Genomic DNA, 17024 nt, shown 5'->3' with positions numbered 1-17024 from the left:
GGGCCCCGCCACCGCTTGCTACCAGGCCTCCCCGGAGGGGCCTTGGTGCCTTCCCCGACCCATCTGTGTTCCATGTGGCCTCCATTACTGCAGTAACTGAGCGCCTCACAATCTCCAGTGTATCTTCTCAACCCCCTGTGAGGCAGGGTAGTGCCACTGTCCCCATTGTACAGAGGGGAAAGGGAGGCATGGAGACACCGCTAGGGTTGCCAGCTTCAGTTGGATGTATTCCTGGAGGCTTCATCACATGACATAATCTTTAATTAATGATTAATCTCTGAACCCTGGAGACTCCAGGACAATCCTGGAGGGTTGGCAACCGTAGACACAGCACAGCAGCAGAGAAAAATCAATTATCGTTGTGCTTTTAAAAAATAAATAAATAAATATATAATATATGTATGTATGTATTTCAATTCAATACATTTATATTTTTTAAAATAAACCTATTGAAAATTAAATTTTGAAATTGGCATCCTATACTAAGGCCTAAAAATGGTACAATCTGTTAAAATTTCAATTTCAATAAAATTCAAGCAGGCCATGTTCATTGCTGAACTTCTAAAGGAAGTCAAAGCACTGACTTGGGGGAAGTCCCTGGTGAAGCACCTGGAAGCAGAGTTTGTTGAAGTGCTAAACCAAATTTTGACAGCATTGTCCTCCACGTGCAGAGAGAATACTTTACTTTCTTCACTTCAGTGTATTCAACAAGCTCAGTTCCATGAGTTTTTCCTTCAAAGTTGAGAAACCAGTTTGGGAGTTGAAAAAGCAGGAAAGCTTGTTCTCCTCCTCCAGTCTATGAATAAAAGTGAGGTGTGAGTGGAGGAGGCCTACTGTTTGAAAATTCAGAAGGACAATGCTCAGCTGCTCTTCCTGATGTTTGTTTTAAGGAAGGTGACTAGTGTGCAGTGGGTGTGCCTGGTGCGTCAGAGAAATCCAAATGGTGGGCCGTTTCCCTGGGAGCTTGTAACTCCTTGTCTGATGGTGCTTCGGATAACATTCCCTCAGTGTCTGCAGTGTTCCCTATCAGCCATATGCTTCCCGAACACCTAGAACTCTGCAGATACTGTGGTGAACCTGTTTAATTGTCCAAGGTAATGAGTGAGTTTAAGATGATCATTTAGCACCTCTGATGCACCCGACATATGGGATTGGGATGAAAGCAGACCGGGAGAGAGAAGAGGATGGAAGCGGGAGGATAGGGGTCCCCTCTGTGCCTTGGGGTTTTCTGACACTGACCCTTCTCCCCTCCATCTCCTCCCCAGGGTGTGGTGGAGTTCTCCTTATGCCTGCTGTTTGCAAAGCTGGTCAGTTACACTTTCCTCTACTGGCTGCCTCTCTACATTGTGAATGTTGGTGAGTCACAGGAAGCTACTAATGCCCATTTAACCACTTCACCGGGTGTGCCCTGGATGGAGGGTTCTCATTCTCCTGCCAGGAGTGCACAGGCGTCCCGCAGAGAAGCTTGCTCATTTGCTCCTAGGAGCAAGAAAGTGTTCTCTGCTTCCTCGTAAGTGTTCAGTCTCCTGGGAAAACCTGTGTGTGGGGACCTCAGCTGAGGGACACAGATGTACACCACAATGGCAGCTCAGCTCTTGCGGCCAGCTGTTCTCAGTGACGCCCATCATGGTGCTGGGCAGGTCCATGGGGTTTAGATGCAAATGTTGCTCCAAATTGAGCAAGTGACAGTGCGTCCTGTGCCTGCAGTCTAGGGTGCAAGTGCCTGCCAATGGGCTCCTAGTGAACAAGGTGTCTTCCTGGGCCACAAGAGCTGCTTCTGGCTCCCAGGAGATCCATATCCAGCACCAGTGATTGCCTGTCTCTCAGCCCCAAGAGCTCTGGCTCCTGATGCCAGGAGAATAACCACACAGCCAGAGCTCAGGCTTGCTCTGAACTTCTGACAAGTGAATGTCTCTGTTGATGTATCTCATTTCATTGCAGCTCACTTCGGCGCTAAGGAGGCTGGGGACCTGTCCACGCTCTTTGATGTTGGCGGCATCCTAGGTCTGGCATTCTTCATTCTTGCTTGCTGTGTTGCCGTTGTGGACAGGGAGGGATGATGGCTTGTGGCTAAAGGAGAGAGGAGTTGTGTTCCTGGCGGGACCTTGGCCAGTTCAGTTATACCTACACTGTCAAATGTGTGTCCTAATTTGGATGCCTATCTTGAGATGAGGCGTGACTCCCAGAGGTGTTCAGCACCCACCACTCCCATTGCTAGCTGGAGTCGAGGGTGCTCAGTGCCTCTGACCACGAGTGTCCCAAGTTGGCCGTATGCAATGCGCAGGGCTCCCTGTCCTCTGCCTGGGCTTTATCTGAAAAATGGGAGTAACGTTGCCCTTCTCACCGGGGCAGGGGGCTGTAAGGATTGACTCCTGTTTGTAAAGCATGTTAAGAGCCGTGGATGGCGAGTGCTAATAGAAGTACCAATTATTATCACATATTTTTATTATTCTGCTCACTGATTGACTTGTCGTGACAGCTCTTTAGAATCCAGGCCCTTGCTGCATATGTCTATTTTCCAGCTCACTGAGTGAGTCTCCTGGAATTCTCTCCTCTGCCTGGGGTCTAACCGGTGACCAGACAGTAACATCTGTCTGCAGGGCCCCAAGCACCTTCCTGAAATCGTGTGGGAAGGCAGCAGTGGGACAAACCCCTGCTCTGACAGAATACAAAGTATGTGACTTTCTCATGCAGGAGGCATTCTGGCTGGTCTCGTATCGGACTACACTGGCGGCAGGGCCACCACATGCTGTGTGATGCTGATAGTGGCTGCTCCTATGGTGCGTATTGTGATGGAAAATGTTCGCTTGTCCTTGGTCATGAGGGTTTGACGTGAGCCTCTTCCCTCTGCTCCTCCCCACGTATGCCCCTTTGAGTCATATGCACTTTCCTGCAGTGAGTGGCCAGATGGAACCTTATGCAGGGAAGTCTGGAACCTGGGGTGGGATCAGCATGAGGCACAGCTTTCATGTCTAGCTCTTGTTCCTGGAGGAGGATATTCACCCTGGAGCTTTTCCTAGACTGTAAGGGACTCCAGCATCCTCCACAGCTGGGCACAGGAGGCCACGTGAGAGGCTTTCCTCCACCCCCTGCACACTGCTCACTGCCCCTTCCTGGACCTCTGCAGTGAGGGTGCCACCTCCACCTCCCTTGGGAGTCTACTCCACTATCCAGCTGCTTCTTCCTAAACTTTTACTCCATAGCCTGATACCGAGTGTGCTTGGTCTGCACCCTAGAGACTAAATAGCTTCCTGGTTCTGCCCTGTACTAGCTCTTGTAATGTTCTCCAGTAAGAGACAGGAGCTGTAGAGCAATACAGAGGACTGCTGCTCCTCTGCCTAGTCAATGTGGGTCTGAAACAGAAAAGCTATACTCCACTATTAATGTTCAAAACTCCTAATGCGTCATTCCAAGTGAGGCTGGACTCAATCACTGAATAGGGACCCATCTACTCCCTTTAGCTGGGGTAGAAAGGCACCTTCAGGGTCTTGGTTTCTCCAACAGGAAGGGAGGGTGGGAGCAAAAATGAGTGAATCAGGGAATAGCCATCCCTTTTGTTCTAAGGCGCTGGAGTTCTCTGCAGCACAGAGGAGCTCTTGGTGCAGCTGTGAATCGGTGAGGTGCGGATGGCAGGCCTGCTGCTATGGAAATCTGGCAGGAGGCTGGCATCTGACTGCTCCCTGCTGGAGCTCCTCCCCTGTTCGAATGCATGGTGGCTCAGGCAGGGAAAATGGGGCGCCCTCCTGGCTACTTTGCACAGCACCCAGTAACAGCCAGAAGGCTGTTTTTAAACTCTGGCTGCTCATCCAGGCGTCCAGGACGGTCAGACCCGGCTGCACAGTGCTAGGAAGATGGGCCTGTTGGCAGGTATTGTCTGGGCTGGTGGCAGGTTATGGTACCTCTGGGTCACCAGATCAAAGCAGCCAATGTTGATAGTTGCTGAAAATAATCCAACCCCCCATCACAATGGATAGAGCCCTGCAAATCTATGGATATCCACAGGCTATGTATGCAGATACTAATTATGTATCTGCGCAGGGCTCTAACAATGGGACTCCTTCTGCCAGCCCAGACGTGCCCTGTGGGTTCTGGAGTAAAGGAGGCGTTAAAGTTAAAATGTTTGTGGCTTTTCCCCCCATGGGTAGTATTACCCCCCACATCTGTGCTGAACTCCACTTCAGTTTGACTTCACCATTCACCCCTAAAAGCAGCTCATTGGACCAAGTTGCAATGTGAACGCACTCTGACTCTTAGCTGCAATTCTCTTCCCAGCCCAAATGCCTCTGATGCTGCAGTCTATCATTAGTGCAAAGCTGCAACAGTGCGTCCATGTCTAGGAGGTCAGAATGCAGGCTCTGAGGTCCTGGTCCTTATGCCAGGCTACAGCAGTGATAGCACCACAGAGACACATTATTTTGTATTGCTGGATTTCACCTTCTTCCAGACTCAGGATTCACATGGCCCACCAAATGAAACTGAATCTCAAAGACAGCTATGTTTGGCTAGCTGTCCGGTTACCAGCTGCTGGTATTTTATCTGGCAGTCGAACCACAGAGCTGAAGGCCAAATGAGAGATTCTGGCTCTGTTATTCCCCTTCAGTCCGGCCCTCCCATAAATACTTGCCAACATCTGCTCTGGCTGACTTACTCAAGTCGCACTTTCTAGAAAGACTAAACATTTTTCAAACCAAGAAATAATTGAGTGCAAGCAGTAAAACTTAACCTCCTGTTAAAAGCACATCACTGAGGCCTGGTCTACACTACGAGTTTAGGTCGACTTTAGCAGCGTTAAATCGACTTAAGCCTGGACACGTTTACACTACGAAGCCCTTTCTGTCGACTTAAAGGGCCCTTTAAACCGGTTTCCTAACACCACCTCGACAAGGGGATTAGTGATAAAATCGACCTTAGGGGGTCGGAATTGGGCTAGTGTGGACGGAATTCGACATTACTGGCCTCCGGGAGCTATCCCACAGTGCTTCATTGTGACCGCTCTGGACAGCACTCTCATCTCAGATGCACTGGCCAGGTAGACAGGAAAAGCCCCGCGAACGTTTGAATTTCATTTCCTGTTTGCTCAGCGTGGAGAGCACAGGTGACCATGCAGAGCCCATCAGCACAGGTAACCATGATGGAGTCCCAGTCCCAGTCCCAGGATCGCAGAAGAGCTCCAGCCTGGACCGAACGGGAGGTACAGGATCTGATCGCCATCTGGGGAGATGAAGCAGTGCTCGCCGAACTCCGAAACAGTAAAAGAAACGGCAAAACATTAGAAAAGATCTCCAAGGCCATGAAGGACAGAGGCCATAACAGGGACGCGCGGCAGTGCCGCGTGAAAATTAAGGAGCTAAGGCAAGCCTACCACAAAGTCAGAGACGCAAACGGAAGGTCCGGGGCAGAGCCGCAAACATGCCGCTACTACGCGGAGCTGCATGCCATTCTAGGGGGTGCAGCCACCACTAGCCCAAGCGTGTTCTATGAGTCCCTCTCTGGAAACGGGGAAGCGGGTTCGGCGGACGAGGAAGATGAGGATGGAGAGAACATAGATAGCTCACAGCAGCAAGGAAGCGGAGAAACCAGTTACCCCAACAGCCAGGATATGTTTGTCACCCTGGACCTGGAAACAGTAACCCCCGAACTGACCCAAGACCCTGAGGGCACACAGGGGACCTCTGGTGAGTGTACCTTTGTAAATATTACACATGGTTTAAAAACAAGCGTGTTTAATGATTAATGATTAATTTGCCCTGGCAATCGCGGCCAGTACAGCTACTGGAAAAGTCTGTTAACGTGTATGGGGATGGAGCGGAAATCCTCCAGGGACATCTCTAGAAAGCTCTCCTTCATGTACTCCCAAAGCCTTTGCAAAAGGTTTCTGGGGAGGGCTGCCTTATCCCGTCCGCCATGGTAGGACACTTTACCACGCCAGGCCAGTAGCACGTAGTCTGGAATCATTGCATAACAAAGCATGGCAGCGTATGGTCCCGGTGTTTGCTGGCATGCAGACAACATCCATTCCTTATCACTCTTTGTTATCCTCAGGAGAGTGATATCATTCACGGTCACCTGGTTAAAATGGGGCAATTTTATTAAGGGGACATTCAGAGGTGCCCCTTCCTGGTCTGCTGAACAGAAATATTCCCCGCTGTTAACCACGCGGTGGGGGGGACGGTTGAAGTGACCATCCCAGAGAATTGGGTGTGAGGGGGAGGGGAGTTAGTTGGGTTTGTGCTGCATGTTAAACCTGAAATCGCAGCCCCTCCTTTTACATTGCAAACCCATTTTAAATGGCACGGGTGCTTGGTATGGGAAATGAGGGCAGAACTGTTTGAAACCATCCCCACATGTTAAGAAGGTTAAAAAAGCCCAAAGACTATATGTCTTACCATGGCTGCCTGCAAGCTGAAATCTGTGTCCTGGCACTGCGTGAGTGATCTCTCACACCAAACCAGGAGACTCTCAATATAAGAGGAAAAATGCGACCTTGTAACGAAAGCACATGTGCTGTGTGATGTTGTGAACAGCAAAATCTAACGTGAAAGAGTCTACCCATTGTTCTCTAAAATGTATCTTTTTTAACAACCTCTCCCTTCTCCACCAGCTGCAAATCTTACTCCTTCGCAGAGGCTAGTGAATATTCGAAGAAGGAAGCGAAGGACGCGTGACGAAATGTTTACTGAACTTCAGACTGCCTCCCACGCTGACAGAGCACAGCTGAATGCGTGGAGGCAGTCAATGACTGATTTTAAAAAAGCCCAATATGAGCGAGAGGAGAGGTGGCGTGCTGAAGAGGAGAAGTTGCGTGCTGAAACGCGGGCTGAAGAGGAGAGGTGGCGTCAACTTGTAATCAGAAAGCAAGAGTCGATGCTCCGGCTGCTGGAGCATCAAAGTGATATGCTCCTGCGTATGGTTGAGCTGCAGGAAAGGCAGCAGGAGCAGAGACCGCCGCTACAGCCCCTCTGTAACCAGCAGCCATCCTCCCCAAGTCCCATTGCCTCCTCACCCAGACGCCCAAGAACACGGTGGGGGGGCCTTCGGCCACCCACTCACTCCACCCTAGATGATTTCCATAGCAATAAGTTTTAAAGTTTTAAATTGGAGTGTGTCCTTTTCCTTCCCTCCTCCCCCACCCATCCCGGGCTACCTTTCAAATTATCCCCCTAGTTGTGTGCTGAATTAATAAAGAATGCATGAATGTGAAGCAACAATGACTTTATTGCCTCTGCAAGTGGTGCTCGAAGGGGGGAGGGTAGTAGGGGAGGGTGGGGTGGTTGGTTTGCAGGGAAGTAGAGTTAACAGGGTGGTGGGGGAGGGGCAGAGGGTTCATCAAGGAGCAACAAACAGAAGTTTCACTCCGTAGCCTGGCCAGTCACAAAACTGGTTTTCAACGCTTCTCTGATGCGCACCGCGCCCTGCTGTGCTCCTCTAACCGCCCTGGTGTCTGGCTGCGCGTAATCAGCGGCCAGGCGATTTGCCTCTACCTCCCACCCCGCCATAAATGTCTCCCCCTTACTTTCACATATATTGTGGAGCGCACAGCAAGTAGCAATAACAATGGGGAGATTCTTTTCGTTAAGGTCTGAGCGAGTCAGTAAGCTGCGCCAGCGCGCTTTTAAACGGCCAAATGCACATTCCACCACCATTCGGCACTTGCTCAGCCTGTAGTTGAACAGGTCCTGACTGCTGTCCAGGCTGCCTGTGTATGGCTTCATGAGCCATGGCATTAAGGGGTAGGCTGGGTCCCCAAGGATCACGATAGGCATTTCAACATCCCCAACTGTTATTTTCTGGTCTGGGAAGAAAGTCCCTTCCTCCAGCTTTCGAAACAGAAGAGACTGCCTGAAGACGCGAGCATCATGTACTCTTCCCGGCCAGCCCACGTTGATGTCGGTGAAACGTCCCTTGTGATCCACCAGGGCTTGCAGCAGCATTGAAAAGTACCCCTTGCGGTTTATGTAGTCGGTGGCTTGGTGCGCCGGTGCCAAGATAGGGATATGGGTTCCGTCTATCGCCCCACCACAGTTTGGGAATCCCATTGCAGCAAAGCCATCCACTATGGTCTGCACGTTTCCCAGAGTCACTACCCTTGATATCACCAGGTCTCTCATTGCCCTGGCAACTTGGATCACAGCAGCCCCCACAGTAGATTTGCCCACTCCAAATTGATTCCCGACTGACCGGTAGCTGTCTGGCGTTGCAAGCTTCCACAGGGCTATCGCCACTCGCTTCTCCACTGTGAGGGCTGCTCTCATCCTGGTATTCTGGCGCTTCAGGGCAGGGGAAAGCAAGTCACAAAGTTCCATGAAAGTGCCCTTACGCATGCGAAAGTTTCGCAGCCACTGGGCATCGTCCCAGACCTGCAACACGATGCGGTCCCACCACTCTGTGCTTGTTTCCCGGGCCCAGAATCGGCGGTCCACGGCATGAACCTGCCCCAGTAACACCAAGATTTCCACATTGCTGGGGCCTGTGCCTTGTGAGAGGTCCATGTCAATTTCCTCATCACTATCGTCGCCGCGCTGCAATCGCCTCCTCCTCAGCTGGTCCTGGTTTGGCTTTGGCATGTCCAGGAGGCTCTGCATGTTTTCCAGGACAATGCGCGTGGTGTTCATAGTGCTCAGAATTGCCGCGGTGATCTGAGCGGGCTCCATGATCCCAGTGCTGGCTATGGCGTCTGGTCTGAAAAAAAGCGCGAAAGTAGTATCTGACGGACCAGGGGAAGAAGGGAGGGAGGGAGAGAGGGAGGGAGGGGCGAGTGACACCGCGTACAGGTACAGGGAATTAAAATCAAGAAAGGTGGGTTTGCATCAGGGAGAAACACAAACAACTGTCACACAGAATGCCCCCCCCCCCAAAGATTGAACTCAAAAGCCTGGGTTTAGCAGGAGGGAGGGGGGAAGCAAATGAATGGAGAATAAATCTATTTTTTACATCTTAAGACGACGGTGCAGCATGACTGATAGCCCTTGGCATTTTCTGGGTGCTTGGCAGCAAATACTGGGCGCTTGGCAGTAAGCCTTCAGGTATATTGCACGATCTGATGCCCACTGCAGTATGACAACGATGGATACCAGTCGTAATATACTATCTTCTGCCCAAAAGGCAAGGGGTTGCTGCTGTGTAGCAATGTTGCCCCATCCTGCGAATAATACATCTGATAACCATCATCATCAAGGCAAGGGGGCTGGTGCAATGCAGCCCCACGGCTGCCAGCCCCATGTCTGCCAGCACCCAGATAGCCCTCGGCCTCTTCTGGGTGCTTAGCAGACAATATTGGGCACTTGGCAGAAAATAGCATACTACGACTGATAACCATCATTGTCTGCCCGGGTGCCCATGATCGACAGCCACTGCAGTACGATGACGACGGTTACCAGTCGTAATATACCATCTTCTACCAAAAGGCAAGGGGCTGGTGCAATGCAGCACCACGGCTGCCAGCCCCACAGCTGCCAGCACCCAGATCGCCAATGAAGGCTACCAGTCATGCTGCACCGTCTACCGCCAAAAGGCAGTAAGCTGCTGCTGCTGTTTAGCAATGCAGTCCCACGTTTGCCGGCACCCGGAAGACATATGGTGACGGTGAGCTGAGCTGAGCGGGCTCAATGCTTGGCGTGGTATGTTGTCTGCACAGGTAACCCAGGTAAAAAGGCGCGAATCTATTGTCTGCCGTTGCTGTGACGGCGGGGGAGGGGCCTGACGCAATGTACCCAGAACCCCTCGCGGCACTGCTTTGCATCATCCGGGCATTGCGATCTCAACCCATAATTCCAATGGGCGCCGGAGGCTCCGGGAACTGTGGGATAGGTACCATAGTGCAATGCGCCGGAAGTCGACGCTAGCCTCGGTACTGTGGACGCGGTCCGCCGACTTCATGCACTTAGAGCATTTTAGGTGGGGACACACACAATCGGCTGCATACAACCGGTTTCTATAAAACCGGCTTCTATAAATCCGACCTAATTCTGTAGTGTAGACATAGCCTGAGTGACCAGCAGGTGTCTCTAGAACACTTCCCATAACCCTTGGCTTCAGATGTGATTGGCTGGGATGAACACTGGCAGGATTGACACTGACTCATGCTCTGCTGCCATGTGGCAATGACCCCCCCACTTCTCTCAGCAAGCGAGGATGGAAGTAACGCTCTCCTTAACATGCCACAGTGGGCCTCTTTTCCCACACTCAACTCCACAACTCATAAAGAGATCTCCATTCAGGATAATGGCTCTTAACCAATCTAATGCTGCCTTGGAACTAACCGTGCCCTCTGATCATTGAATGACCCACCCGCTCATACCTGGGTATGTCTAATTGGCTCTCCTCACCCTCTCTGCTTTACTCTTGTCTGGGAGAAGGGACGAGAGACAGGTACAGAATCAATACTGCTGCGTCCTCCACCCTGACGCATCTGGTTCCAGGAGTTAAGCATGAGAACTTAACTGCTGGAGTGCAGGTTAGGTTTACCCAAGAGCCTTCTTGAGCCAAGGCCAAATTCTGTGAGCATTTCCTTTTGCGCTGAGAGGGAGCCGTGCACATGTGCATGTACTGCCCCGAAATCCCCCAGCCACAAACTAGGCCTAAATGAAGGACCTCAGTGTGTATTTAGGCAGCTAAGTAAGTGGGCTGACATTCAAAGGGAATGAGCACCCCAACTGCCGGCTTCAGCGGGAGCTGCAGTACGTACTCGGTCCCTCAGAGAATGGATTTAGCACCTGACATTAGGCCCCCAAGCTAGACAGTGGTGGCCCCTCCTTTGTCTGAAAGGATCCAGATGTGGACTCGGGGTCTTGCACACCACTGCAAGCTAAAATGCTCTTAGCTGGGAAAGGGGACAGAACCAGAATCCAGGCAGGACTAGCTCACTGCACCTTGCAACTCGTCTGGGACCCAGGGACGCTCTGCTTGATCTCAAAAGGAAGGCGAGTTCCTTCTTGAATTGGGTGGGGGGGGCGGGGAATGGGACTTGTGACAAATCGCTGACTGTGGTCCGGGATTGTCCATGGAGGGTTTCCATGGAAATAACCCTGATACTTGTACCCACTTGTTATAGCTGCAGCTAGGCTGTGGCACTCCACCCAGCTGAGGTTTATGGAGGAGAGCAGAAATTAGTTAAGGGGTTTGGTAATTCTAACCTGCTGGCATAATCAGTTTCTCCTCTTTGCTTCCAGCTATTCCTGTACAATCACGTTGGCCAGAATGGAATAGGCAGTTCAGTAGGTAAGTAGAACTTCAGACTCTTGGGAACAAACCAATGAGTTTGTTCACAAGTTTCTGAGTTTCTAGATGTGCCTCTCTGGAGGCAAATAAACCGTCTAGACTCGTTCTCCCGTCTCCTCCAGAATTATCTGCCCTAGGGAAAAACAGGGAGATTGGTTGACCATTGGAAGAATTCATCTAGGGATGTGGTGGAATCTCCATCACCTGGACATCTTCTTTTAAATCAAATCATGGCCCCAACAGTTATTGGGCTCAATGCAGGAATTGCTGGGTGAAATTCAGTGGCCTGTAGGAAATCAGACTCAGTGATCACAGTGCACCTCTCTGGCCTTAAAATCACAACTAGTCACTGGTGCCACACAGTTGCTATTGCTGTTATTTTATAACTCTTCCCTCTCCACCCCTCCGCCAACACCCCATTTCTGCCTTCAAAACCTGTTTGTATGAAGGTCCCCAGCAAACCTTCCTTTGATCCAGGGTGCTCTGGGCTGAGCCTCACTCACTGTCACCCTTGTCAAAGCACCGAACTATGGTTGAGAGCTGCAGAATAAAGTGATGCTGTCACAGCCCAGAATGGTCTCTTCCTGCCCGCAGGCACTAGGGGAACAGAGGAGGGAAGACGTGACATTCTGAAAGGGAAGAGTAAATGTGTAATGCAGAACCCATCCTGCAGTGACCTCCAGAATAGTGTGTTGGAGATGGAGAGGGGACTCTTAACCTAACAGGGCCTTCCTGGGCTGCCTGTAACTGCAAATGGCTCTTGCTTCCAATTCCCTTGCTCCCCCCGTTGTCCCACTATGAACTCAGTGGCAGAACTGAGAGTTCATAGAAGTTAGAAGCACCTGGTAGATCCTGCCAGTACAGGGCTGTTCCCTACAGTAGAGTGTAGCAAATACACACATCTCTGACTGGATCGCTGTAGGATCTTGGCATACAGCAGGGCCAGCTGTGCTGTAGTACTGATACTCTTTCTCTTTGCAGCTATGCTAATTATATGTGGTGCCCTGGTGAATGGGCCTTATGCTCTCATTACGACAGCGGTTTCAGCTGACTTGGTAAGAATTACACTGTTTGTTTTTTCTTAGGGCAGGTCTACACTTAAAACACTGCAGCACTTTAGTGAAGACACTACCTACACTGATGGGAGCAGCCCTCCCACCGTGTGGCTACTCCACCCCCCCCCCCCCCGACAGGCGGTAGCTGTGACAGCGGGAGCAGCCCTCCCGTCAACATAGCACTGTCTACACCAGGGGTTAGGTTGGTTTAACTGCATCGCACAGGGGGGTGGATTTCTCACATCCCTATGCGATGTAGTTACACGGACTTAATTTCCTAGTGGAGACCTGGCCCCTCTCGTCTCACTTGAGCCTTTTTTCTTATTTTTTGCCTGGCTCAAAGTTTGAGGCCTTCCATTCCAACTGCAGCTTTTTGTGCACTTCCCTCCACACAAAGGCTGTTCTGTCTCTTCTGAGCTTCGCCGTAGAGGGTTGTTACTGGTGGATCACGTGCAAATACCCGCATCTTGGGCCTCTCATTAGTGCAAATCCCTCCTCCCCTCCCTGGGCTAGGAATGCACACAGCACAAGTGCAGGAAAGTCTTCTCCTCAAGTGTAAAGCTGACACCTGGGTTGAGCCCTCCTGGCGGCAGGGGGACAAGGGCTGGGACGCTGCATTAGAAACGTGGAGGGATTTAAGTGACGTGGTACGGAGAGAGTGCTCAGACCTCTCCGAGGCAGTTCAGAAAGATTTGTGGTGTTACGCAATCCGCTGGCTGTAAGAGTCCCTGAGGTAAATTCTCCAGAGCAGCCAAGCATAAGAAGGTGTTTGCTAGTATCTGGTTTCAAAAGATTTAGTCCAGTCCAAGTGTTCCTCAGTTGTGCAAGGATATTTTCTGTTGCTGCTGCTTTTAAGACTAGAACGTCGTCTTCCCAGTTCTGGCACACGCTTGGGCTGACACTCTTCAGATCAAATGTAAGACTAGCTGATAAACAGCTCTATGGTCTGACAGCACAGAGTCCCATTCCTTGCCAGGGCCCCACTGTCAGCAACTGCCCAAAAGTTCCTCTAACAAACTGGAAGGCCTTCCGAGGGACAGGGGAAGCTGTCTACATGCTGCTCGCTTTCTCCTCTAAATGACCTTCTCCTTAGGAGCTTCCCATTAAGACTCTAATAGAGTGGGAAGGTAGCACCACTATACTTAAGGTGTTTTTACAGCCTGCAGTTGGGCTTGCATCAAGCTAACTTGCATGTACTTCAGTGGGAGCAAAGTGGACCCAGCACAATACGCTTTTGAAAATTCCATCCTTAATTCATAGGGAAGTAACTTTGGGTTGTTTTTTAAAGGTAACACTTTCAGCTTGTTCAAATTGAAGATATTTCTACCTGCTTTTGTAACTGGCTTAAAGATAGGATTTTGGGGGTGGGGGGAAGGAAAAGAAGGGACTTAAAATCTAACTCTGGTTGAATTTCAGTGATATTTGGGCACTTGGCTCTGAAACCTCTTTGAAATCCCTAGCCTTAAAAACTTTACAACTGTGGAGTTAATAAAATCAGATGGGATTAAAATCACTGGATTTTTAGCTCTCGCAGGAAGGGTCTGTGTTATGTTTGTGCAGTGCCTAGTACGATGGAACCTTGTACCCGATTGGGGTCATTGGGCACTACAGCAATGGAAGTCCTCAGTAATTATCCTATTATCCATTCATCAATCTTACTATCAACTCAGGCAAGCTACGGAGGTGCCACCCCCACCCCTCCTCCTCCAAAGATTCAGTACAAATGTAGCTGAAACACTGTAAGTTACAGCAGAGAACCTGACCCAGTATGGCCCTTGTGTTGGGCAGCCAGATGCAGTAAATCTGCAAGGAGGCCAGCAAAAAATCAATTCCCCCCCGCAACCTTCAGTCTTCAAAAATCCCTCCGCTCCAACCAGCACAAGCCAGGACTCCAGAGAGGCCAAAGCAGTTTGCTCTGCCTGAAGGAGAAAGTACTTCAGCCATTGTGAGCTCTAGTGCTGCTCGCCTGCCTTTGGAATGTGGCTGTAGGAGGCAACATGAAATGTGCAGAAAATCAGATGATTGGAATGCTGCCCCCTCTTGGTACATGGAAGGGGAGAAAGTTCCCAAAGATGTCGCTTACTGGTCTAAGAATCTCCCTCCCCAGGGCAAGTATTCAAGAAAGGGGTTTCCCCTCTTCAGGAAACTGTCTCCCTAGAGGGTGTGTTCCTAAAACTGCCTGTCACCGAAGAAACCTCTCTGGCATTTTGATACCAGCATTCCTCGCTGGAGACAGGTCCTGGACTAACCCAGTAACCACAATGAGTCAGGGTTCAGGATGCACTGAATGGATCACAAATTGTACCCCTCATTTTTACTCCAGTATTTTTTACTTCCCCTCCTGCACAGGGAACTCACGAGTGTCTCAAAGGAAATGCAAAAGCCCTGTCCACTGTTACAGCCATAATTGATGGGACTGGATCTATAGGTGAGTAGGGTTGGCTGTACTAACCAAGGGGGGCAAACTGTTCCAAGAACTCCATACAATAGCTGGAGAACCTAATTCAACCCCCAGCTCTCCTGCCCCCAGTAGGGTCTATGTTCCTCTTGTCCCCAGGGTCCAGCACCCTTTGCCCTAAGGGAACACAGGCTGCCGGTGAGCTGGGAATGGTCCAGAGCCAGCCTGCTTTACTCAAGAGAAGGGAAAGGGAGAGAGACTCTTTACTTCCCTCTGCAGGGATGGTGATTGGGTCCCGTAAGCTTCCGCCAGCCATTCTCGGGCAGGCAGAGAGACGGGAAGGGAGGGGATAAGACCCAGGGGAACGGTTGGGTTCCCGCGGCCCCGGGGGGTGGGAGCTAATGGTGCAGGTGCTGCAAGGAGCTTTTCAAACTGCCAAGTAGAATCAAACTCCACTGCTCAGAGGCCCCGGCGATTAAATGGGCCCCAGCGCCCGATAAATAACCCTGCTGTGGGACTGAGCTAGGCAGTGAGGCACACCCAGGCTGCGGCAGGAGGAAAGCTACTGCCGGCTGCTCCAGCTCTGCCTGTGGCTGGAGCCAGGGGAGTCCAGGCACACTCGCTTCCTGAGCAGGGCTGGGAGGCTAGTGCCAGCCATGTGTGGAGACTGCTCAGAGGGGAGACCTGGAGCAAGCTCTTCCGCTCTCTTCTGGCCTTGGGAAGTGGGAGCTGTATCTGCAGGCCCAGCTGCAGCATCCGGCGAGTCTGGCCAGTGCCTGATAGCAGGGGCAGTGGGAGAACACAAGGGGGCATTGCTGAACAGCAGCGGCTGCCAAGATGGGAGTGGGAGCAAGGTGAGAAACTGGCAGGGGAGGAGATGACTGAGAGCAGGCAGAGGAGCTGGAGCCTGCAGTGCTGAGCATGCAGCCTTCAAGCACTCCGGCACGTGTGCCAGAACTGACGTGGGGGCTGGGCATGGGTTTTCTGCCCTGCATATGCCAATGCCCGGGATGGTTCATGGCCGCTAGTGATCTGCTTTGTTTGTCCTTTGCAGGTGCTGCTCTGGGCCCCCTGCTGGCAGGGCTGATCTCTCCCACTGGCTGGAACAATGTCTTCTACATGCTAATAACAGCCGACATCTTGGCATGCCTGGTGGGTTTCTCTTGAGCCTGCTGTGGCTTCTTGATGCAGATTAGGGGATTGGTGTGCAGCTGGGCCAGGGGTTGTGTCTGATTTCACAAGCTAAGTGTCTGGCCTGGCCTGCATTTGGATGAGTAGCCGCTAAGGAAAGGCCAGGAGCTGTAGCACTTCGTGCTGGTGCCTGAGTATTTGGTGCGCTTCTCTCTGAGGCAGCAATGAATTCGTGTCCCAGCGTCCTGAGGGGGTAACATCGTGTTTGACGGACAGCACCCAAAGCCCTTGGCATGCTTGTCAAGGGTAGAGGGAGGAACTCCGGTGCTGTGACCAAATGCCAGTGGGGTTAATTGCATTTGTCTCCCAGTGTTACTCCTGGAGTGTCAGCTGGATACAGGACTCTTCATTTCCTGCCCTAAACGCTTGTGTAGTGCTGCCGTGCACATGTCAAACAGCAACTGGTTCCATTTCAGAGCGGGGAGCATTTCCATAGCTTAGAACACGCTCTGGGAGCCTTCAAGATAACAGGCAAAAGCGCTGTGTAAATAAGACTGTCGCATGCATGGTGAAAGTGGGGGTCTCTATAAAGCCAGGCACAATGAACAGCCTCTTCCGTCTGTAGTGCTGCTTTTAGGCACAGCAGGTTCTCTTCGCCATTGTGAAGTGGTTCCTAGATTTGTTACACAGCCTCGGCTCTGAACCGCTTTGCTCTTCCTAATTCCTTTGCGCTGCACTGGGGCATCGAAAGAAAATCTGCACTCTTTTCTCCCCCTTCTTCTCTGTCAGCCAATGCTGCTGTTAACTGGCCAGGGGTTGCTGAAAGGGGCAAAGTGGTCAGTGGGCAGGATACCTGGGTTCTATTCCTGGCTCTATCGCTGACCTGTGCACAGCACCTAGCACCACCATGGGGCCCCAGTCTGGGTTGGAATCTGTGCTCTTGCAGTATTCCTCCTCCCCACCCCCGACGACACCACTGCTCTGCCTTTTCGCTGGCTTCCCACTTCCATAAAGAGGTAACTCTGCTGGAAGTGAGCCAGGCTCACTGTGACTTGCATCTTGCACCTTTCCGTGTCATTGCTGGACATCTGCTCTACATCAGGAGTTTTTTCCACTCCTGTTTTGTCGGCTTTTTGATTGCAGGTGTGCGCGTTTTGCTTTGCAGGAACACGCTAGAAAACAAGACTTTGCAGGAATAGTCATGGAGATGGCAAATGATGTAA

At 51.2% G+C, this 17024-nt stretch overlaps 1 protein-coding gene across 1 annotated transcript in view; it reads left to right on the top strand.

Annotated features, from left to right (window-relative positions):
• The window catches only part of SLC37A2 (solute carrier family 37 member 2), a 37334-nt gene that overhangs the window by 16729 nt on the left and 3581 nt on the right, over positions 1-17024 (top strand). The window contains exons 7-13 of the mRNA XM_024211826.2: positions 1266-1356; positions 1942-2004; positions 2695-2780; positions 11169-11217; positions 12199-12272; positions 14622-14700; positions 15725-15822. Coding sequence (XP_024067594.1) covers positions 1266-1356; positions 1942-2004; positions 2695-2780; positions 11169-11217; positions 12199-12272; positions 14622-14700; positions 15725-15822 — 540 coding nt within the window. The remainder of the gene's footprint in view (positions 1-1265; positions 1357-1941; positions 2005-2694; positions 2781-11168; positions 11218-12198; positions 12273-14621; positions 14701-15724; positions 15823-17024) is intronic.

Source organism: Terrapene carolina, unplaced genomic scaffold (assembly GCF_002925995.2).
Source record: "Terrapene carolina triunguis isolate 2854851 unplaced genomic scaffold, T_m_triunguis-2.0 Scaffold374, whole genome shotgun sequence".
Lineage (NCBI taxonomy): Eukaryota > Metazoa > Chordata > Testudines > Emydidae > Terrapene > Terrapene triunguis.
This window is presented reverse-complemented; position numbering and strand designations above follow the sequence as displayed.